Genomic DNA, 8259 nt, shown 5'->3' on the forward strand with positions numbered 1-8259 from the left:
ATCCAGTTCCAAACGCGGCCAACAAAACTGCAATGGAAAAGGATATGGCGAAGCGTTTCTTCATCAATACCACACAAGCTACATTTGTTGGCGAGCTGAGTTTTGAATCTGTTGCTAATAACGTCAAGAGTATCACAAGCGCCTCGAATGAATTTCCAATTCTGTGCAGCCAGATTTGGATGAATCTCCTTCCTCCATATAAGAGACGCCCCCTCAAGAGTCGCATATTTTGTGTGAATTAAGTCTTTTCCGGTGGGAATTGGAAGATTAGCAACATCCAAACCAGCAGCTAACATACGATCCAGATGCGCTTGAGGAATATTCCAATGATCTGCAAACCAAACATCACTTACCAGCACATTTCTATCCAGACTTTGGTCATTAAGAATATTGTAAATACACCTTTCTGAGTACCATGCATCATAATACAAAGAAGTTGTTCTTCAATCACCTAGAAAAACTTTGGTGTTTGACTTCACTGTCTTGTAAACCTTCGTAATACCGGGAAGAATAGAAGACTTGACCCCTGCCATTTTGATACAACCATTCCTGCCAAAAAATTTGGCACGAAGAAAAACAACCCATTTCTTCTTAGATGTGCGAATATTCCACCAAAGTTTCATGGTAAGAGCTTCATTCATAGTAGACATACGAGTTAAGCCTAGGCCCCCCTCCTCAAAAGGACAACAAACTTTATTAAAAGCCACAACCACTGCTCAGCTAATATTTGAATCTCTCGTCCAAATAAAATTCCTTATTGCTTTTTCACATTGCAAAATAAATTTGCGAGGCCATATATAGACATGTTGTGAATAGAGTAGCTAGCAATAACAGATTTAACAAGCACAATACGATCATGAAAAGATAAAGAAAACCCCTTCCAACCAGCTAGTTGAGATTTTATCTTTTCAACTACATTAGAAATGTGATGGTAGCGAACAATACCTGGCATAATTTGAACTCCCAGGTAGCGATCCGGAAAAGTGGCAACACTCATCCCCAAGTAATCCACAAGGTATGCTCTTCTACTCAAAGAACCACCTCCATGATAAACCTTGCTCTTTTGTCTACACACAGTTTGCCCTGAAGCTCTCTGATATTTTCCCAACAAGTCCAAAAGGTTATGAAGACTTTTTAAATTGCCTGTACAAAAAATCATAATGTCATCTGCAAAGAAAAGGTGAGTAGGAGAGATACCACCTCTTGTCACCATGTGCGACATCTTTTTATCACGAAAAAGCTTCGTAATATTTCTGCTAAGAACATCTTAAATCAACACAAAAATAAGAGGAGAAAGGGTATCCCCTTGATGCAAACCTCTATTAATTTTGAAATAACCCTTCGGACCCATCCAAAAGAATAGAGATTCTAGCAGTTTCAAGATATTAAGAATCCACGTGCACCACTGCTCCGAGAAACCATATCTACGAAAAACCTCCAACACAAAAGCCCAACTCACAGTGTCAAAAGCCTGAGAAATATCAAGCTTGAGGCCAATATTACCATCTTTGCGCTTAAGGTGAAGCTCATTAACCATTTAAGAAGCCAAACTAATGTTTTCATGGATATTACGCCCTTTCATAAACGCAACCTGTTCTTCAGAAACAATATTATCCAAAATACTGCCTAGCCTAGTAGCAAGAATCTTAGTAAAAATTTTAAAGAAAAAAATTACTAAGACCAATAGGCCGAAAATTACGAAGAGTATTTGCACCTCTTACCTTCTGAAGTAAAATGATAAGGCTTGAATTGATGCCATTTGGAATGTGACCAGTACCCCAACAATAAGTAATATCCTTAATCAAATCATCCTGAATAATATCCCAACAATGACGATAGAAGCAACCAGAAAAACCATCTGGACCCAGTGCACTGTCCGCTCCTAAATCAAAAACTGCTTGTTTGATATCATCCGTGGAAGGAATTATGTCCATGGCAAGACTCTCCGCCTCCGAGATGCTAGGATGCTCATAATCAAATGAGCTAGCATCATAGTCCAGCTCTTGGCCATTGAACTTGTCTTCATAATAATGCACAACATGATCTCGAATTTGGTTATAGTCTGAAATAGTATTGCCAGCACCATCTACTAATTCAGAAATAGTATTAGAACTTCTACGAATGCGAATACTATTATGAAAGAAAGTAGTATTGCTTGAACCCTCCACAAGCCACTGATTCCTTGCCTTTTGCTTAAGCATAGTGTTGTGCTGAAGCCGAGTTTCACTAAGCCTAGCCATAGCATCTTTCATAATATTAAGTTTGGTAACATCATTTGGATCCTCATCCGAGTAAAGAGAAGCCGATTCAAACCTCAGTTGATCTTGTTTCAACCGAGAATAAAAACTACCAAAAACCGCAAGATTCCATTCCTTGATCTCCCCCTTTAGTCTCTTGAGTTTATAAGTAAATATGAAGTCAAGAGAACCATGAGATGGAATATTCCAACTTTCATTGACCATACGAAGAAAATCAGCGTGCAAGAACCACATCTTCTGAATACAAAACAGAGCTCTCTTAGGTTTTGGAACAGCAAAAGGATAACCCAAGAGAGTAGAATGGTCGGAAACTTCTCTAGGAAGAGCTTTACACCGCAATTATCAAAATTTGCAATCCAAGCAGCATTAATAACATCACGATCAAGTTTACTAATGATTCTATTAGTACCCGACTGCCTATTTGTCCACGTGAATTTTGTACCCAAAGAATCTGCCTCAAAAAGATCATTGTCATCTAACCAATCTGAAAATTCATTTATAGCTGAAGTTCTTGGTTCAAGACCTCCCTTTTTCTCATCATCCCGAAGAATACAATTGATATCACCCATAACAAGCCATGGAATAAAATCATCTTGGAAATTAAGTTGCTGCGAAAGTCTTCTCCTAGTAACTTGAACATAATTAGCATGAACAAAAGAAATATGAACCCCATCAACCTCAATAGTAATGGCCTGTTTGCTCCTATTAATTATAGAAGGCCTTATTGAATTCAAATAACAAACTCAATGATTAGCAATATAACTTACATTTAGTTGAATACTCCTTCAAACTGAGGCTATCATGTTTCTTTAGCTTTCGTGAAGATTTCTTCAAGAATGACTACATACATTCTTGTGCATCACCACTACTATCAGTTATCCTACCGCAACCAAGCTTCTTCAACTACTACCTTTTTTTTTACTGTCTTGCAGACCACACTTGTTCTCAACGGTTAGGACATGCCAATTAGCACCAACATTTTGACACAAACTTGTGCACCTTTGCACAATTGAATTGGACTTAACTTGGTGATCCTGAGCATCACCATAGAGCTCAGCAAGTCATATTACTCAATGAATTTTGCGGATAAATTCCTTGGACAATCTCAACAAGGCCATAATCCTTGTAAATGAGGCACCCACTGCCTACGTTCCATGAAGCAAGCCGCATTTCTTCAAATTTGGAACTCATTTTTACTGTCCATGCACATCTGGCTACTCTTATATTTCTTCTTCTCCAAAATCATCTTAGTAGTGAAAAGACGAGGGTACCAAATACACCACAATCTTTTATTTATCAACCTATAAGTCCTCTACCGAATGTGATCGTCTATGGACAGAGTCGAGACAATACGACAATTCGGTTCACACTTGTGATCGTCTATGGATACGAGATCGAGACAATACAACAACAAGATAACTTGTGTGATATGGATACAAGATCGAGACAATACAACAACAAAGTGTGTTACTTGATAATAGGTTCGGTATTAAAAAAAACTTTATAGGATCACTATCAAGTATTGACGAGTTAACGTACAAGTGTATTTTACTTTATTATAATAAACAATTATAATGTGGAAATCAAAGTAAAAGACCCAGCAAGATTTTGTTAACGAGGAAACCGCAAATGCGGAAAAACCCCGGGACCTAGTCTAGTTTTGAATACTCTCAGAATTAAGCCGTTATACAAAATCTAATACCAACTTCGTATAGTTGAGACCAATCCGACTACCCCTAGGTACTTAGTTCCTTCAGTATCCCTGCACCTTTGACTTCTATAGTCACGCACGTGAATAGCAAGTCCTTTGGATCGTATTCCAAACATTAAAGAAAGAATCTGTTTGGTAACCACTCTAATCAATCTTGCTACAAGATATAAATGAGTCGTTGATAAAGGCTTTTCCGTTTAATCTGATAAACTCCTTTGTTTGGTTAGATCAATCTAACTTTAACTACCGAAATAGTCAAGTATAGATTCACACTCAATCAATATATATCTAAAAGAGAAATATAGAGAATTCTGATATCACGCAACTAATCAATCATATCTATCAAAGATAAATCGATTCTAGTTGGATCATATCCGATCAAGGTTTGTGCACACAATTTACAAGATACGAAAACTAATAAGAAATCTTCTTCATCTTCTTCATCTTCTTTTATCTTCAAAATACAAGCACAACACCACCTAAATCTCCTGTGATCAATCACACACAGAACGGAGTCTGTTAACAATGGATTATCACAAGATGTCTTTAGATCTAACAACAGTTTTAAAGATACCGTCGATACTCTGATCTAGTTTGAGTGAATCTTATATCAGAAGAGAAGATTCTCGAGCATAAACAAACTAGGTGCAATCAAAGTTTCAACAACCGTTCGTCAATCAAATCAAATTGAAAACTAATAACACTGCAATTATCTAGTTTCCCACCAATGGTACTTGTAGAGCTTCGTGATACACAAAAGTATTTAAACGAGCGATCGTAAGAGATTTTACCTAATTAGGATACTTTCCTTTCCGAATAGACGGGATCCACCAGAAACAACAAGAAATGAAGTTTGCCTGGCCCTTAGGATAGTTTCTTAGAAATGTAAACTTAGGTACTTATACACCAAGGTATTTGGACACCAAGGAATTTCCAAAACCGAAAATATTCTCAAGATATGCAATGAATGCCAAATTCGGTTTTCCTAATTCCGATAAATGCTTTGTCCAATATTTCTGAAATCTTTCAATAGAGAATCTCCAATTATTAAATGCACATTACTAATTTTTTATTCTCTAGAGCTATGCATTAATTGCTGGTAATTAAAGCATATAAAACCAAAAACCTTAATTAAAAGATTCTTAATTTATTTTGGCACAGGATCACCTTGAGTACCAAGGAATATCTTTGAACAATAAATGATAAGAGTTATTGCTCATGTTCAAAGTATGTTGACATGTTTTCACTGGAAATCCTTATTTCATATTTACATGGATTTGCTTTCTTGGAATCGATTATACCACACTTCCAAACAAGTTTAGAATTGGTTTTCCAGTATTCCAAGACTACTATGTGATTGGTCATACCAAATTACAATGGTCAGTTGTGATCAGATTTACCAAGTCACATACATGGGTTCAGATCGGTTATACCAATCACTAGGATCGTTTATACCTAAATTTGTTACCTACTTGTGATCGGTCACACCAGTCACTAGGATCGGTTACACCAGCTACAAGGATCTATTTCATCTACACATGGTATCTACTTGTGATCGGTCACACCAGTTATCAGGACCGTTTACACCAATTACAAGGATCTGTCACACAACACTTATGATAGGTCACACCAATTACTAGGATCGGTCACACCAATTACAAGGATCGATCGTGACAAATCATAGTGATTACTTAGGATAAGTTACACAAATTACCAAGACCGGTCATACCAAATCATAAGTCTAAGAATTATGATCAGTTATACCAAGATACATAACCTGAGTTAAGATCGGTTCTACTAACTCACACATATCGGTCATACAAAGATATGTAATGAATAGCCGGAACGATAAGCCTAATTGATTTCCCTTTCGATTTACGAAACAAGTTCATGAATGTACTTCCTTTAAACAAATGTAAAGCATTGTTTCCTAGGATGAAATCTTCACCATAACCCATTCACATAATCATAACACTATATACAAGATTATATCGATGTCATATCTACGAATTTCAATAAAAAGTGTTATACTTCGTAGTCTAATTCCTTAATACTATGGTCATACTATTATGATCATGTCACATTACTAGAGTTATTATAAAATATATAGAGTATATACAACTTCGCAGTTATGTTTTCAATATAGCACGACTTGAAAGATACGTTAGGAATGAAACAATTCAAGTCAATATTACTAATCTCAAGTGGAAGGATGATGTCGTCGTTGTAGTTCGTTATTTTTTCACATTCTTCAGGTCTTCGGAGTAATACTTGTATGTCTTAACATTCCTAGACTTTCTAGTCTAACCTAAACGAAGTTGACTCTAGTATCTAATCAAGCGACTCTAAATGAGTTTTGATACTAAAATATGACAACCAAACTTGACATACCAACGCTTGGTGATTTCAACCGATCTATGCTATAACAAGTAGCAATACTGATTTGTATTTTTTTTTGTTAAGTCCAAAAATTTATTAAGCAAAAAAAGTAATTACAAGAATTACAAAAAGGGGGCACCAGGCCCCCCACCCCTAAAAAAGGGGTTAAAAAAATAACTTCTCTAAAAGCCAAAAAATCTCAAGATATTCATAACTAAAAAAATTAAATCAAAGAAAAAAGACTAAACGCCTAAATTTCTTTGCTTCCTTTAACACCAATGATTTTCAAGAGATCAAGTGTCACCACCTCCTCCTTTGTTCTTAGTTTTCTTCTTTGGAGTTTTCACTTTTTTTTTTTGAAAGTGCTCTGGCGATTTTTGCTTGAGTCTTTTGGGTTTTTAATTTTTTTCATGTTTTCTCCCTTGTTTGATCATCTTTGGATGATCGGCAATGGGAGAACAACATGGGTCAACTTCTAATAACACGGGTTTAATGACTACATCAGCTGGTGCAGCCAAACCTAGTTCGTTTGTGGATATTCTCAAAGGAAAGAAAACCCTAAACCCTACATCTATTGATCTTTCCTCTCTTCCTAATCCTACTTTGAAAGAAGGAGAGCCAGCTTGGAAATCCCTTTGGATTTTTTTCAAGAAGGATGTAATCCATTCAAGCATAGTTTCATAGCTCGTTTGGACTTCACAGGCGTGAAGTTTCCTGAAGTTAAACACGCTCTAGTTGAACAGTGGCATCTTGGACAAGACGTGAAGTTTCTTCCCATGCGCAAAGGGTTTTTCATAATCAAGTTATCAACAACTGAAGAAAAAGAAAGAATTCGTAATGGTCCAAAAGCCATCATTAAAAATCAGGTTCTTCAGCTACAGGATTGGTATCCTAGTTTTAACCCAAATAAGCAGCGTACTTCTCATGCTGCTGTATGGGTCTTGTTCCCTGAAGTACCAATGAAGTTATGGACTGAAAAATCCCTTCTTTCAATCGGTAAGAGTTTTGGCACTCCAATTGTAGTTGATGAAAAAACCCTAAGGCTGGAATATGGTTATTTTGCTTCAGTTCTTATTGATATTGATTTCTCAAAGCACATCCCTGAAAGAATTTGCTGAAAGCTAATGGAAGGGAATTCTGGCAATATATGGACATTCATAAACGTCCTGAAATCTGTTGTAAATGCAGCATTATTGGTCACGAAGATGATGATTCTAGAAAGAAACCAAGCAACAAAGTGAAAAATAACCAACTTCAGGTGTCTGCAATTGAGAAAATTCCTAGAGTAAGGAATGATAATCCTCCAGGCATGAAATGGCAAGTTGCGAGTAATAAATACAAGGGTAAGACCGCTCCAGTTATTCCAGTCGTAGTTGAAGCTCTTCATGTTATTGCTGTTGATAAACAAGTTGCTTTAAATAATCAGAAAGATAGTAATACAGATGCTACAGATATACGTGATAATGCTGTTGCAGCCCATGCAGCCAATGCAGGGTCAGTTAACAGTTTGCTGGTGAATGATGCTGCACGAGATGATGCTTTTCAAAATACTTCTGATGCTTCAATAAGTGTTGAACAATTGAAGAAGGATCTTGCTAGCTCTGAAGAAGAGTTTCGTGAAGCTCAGATGAATTTGATTAAATGTAAAAACGCTATTGCAGTGCAAGAGGCTCTTGCTGCTGATAGAATTTCTAAAACTGTGAGCAAGGATGGTACGGTAGTTTTACAACATCTGGAAACTTATTCCGAAGCCAAATCAGATTTTGTATCCAAGCAATAGCTAAGACTGGTAAGGAAAGCTCAGTCCCCAGCCATGTCAGATTCCGTGTCCCAGCTAAATTCAGAAGGTAATTCTGTGACCTCTTTGGAGAACTCCAATTTGGATGGCAAGTCTGTAGTTACTTCTAATAA

General features: G+C 36.7%; 1 protein-coding gene across 1 annotated transcript; it reads right to left on the reverse strand.

The window, feature by feature from the left end:
- Window positions 1–1537: 1537 nt before the first annotated feature.
- LOC113316024 lies at window positions 1538–3449 on the reverse strand. Its single transcript, XM_026564258.1, has 5 exons — window positions 3408–3449; window positions 3198–3292; window positions 2668–2960; window positions 1722–2584; window positions 1538–1645 (listed from the first exon to the last, which is right to left on the reverse strand). Exons 1-5 carry the CDS (start codon window positions 3447–3449, stop codon window positions 1538–1540), a joined length of 1401 nt encoding a protein of 466 aa, XP_026420043.1.
- Between the last annotated feature and the right edge of the window lie 4810 nt (window positions 3450–8259).

This window comes from Papaver somniferum, chromosome 10 (genome assembly GCF_003573695.1).
Source record: "Papaver somniferum cultivar HN1 chromosome 10, ASM357369v1, whole genome shotgun sequence".
Taxonomy (NCBI): Eukaryota; Viridiplantae; Streptophyta; class Magnoliopsida; order Ranunculales; family Papaveraceae; genus Papaver; species Papaver somniferum.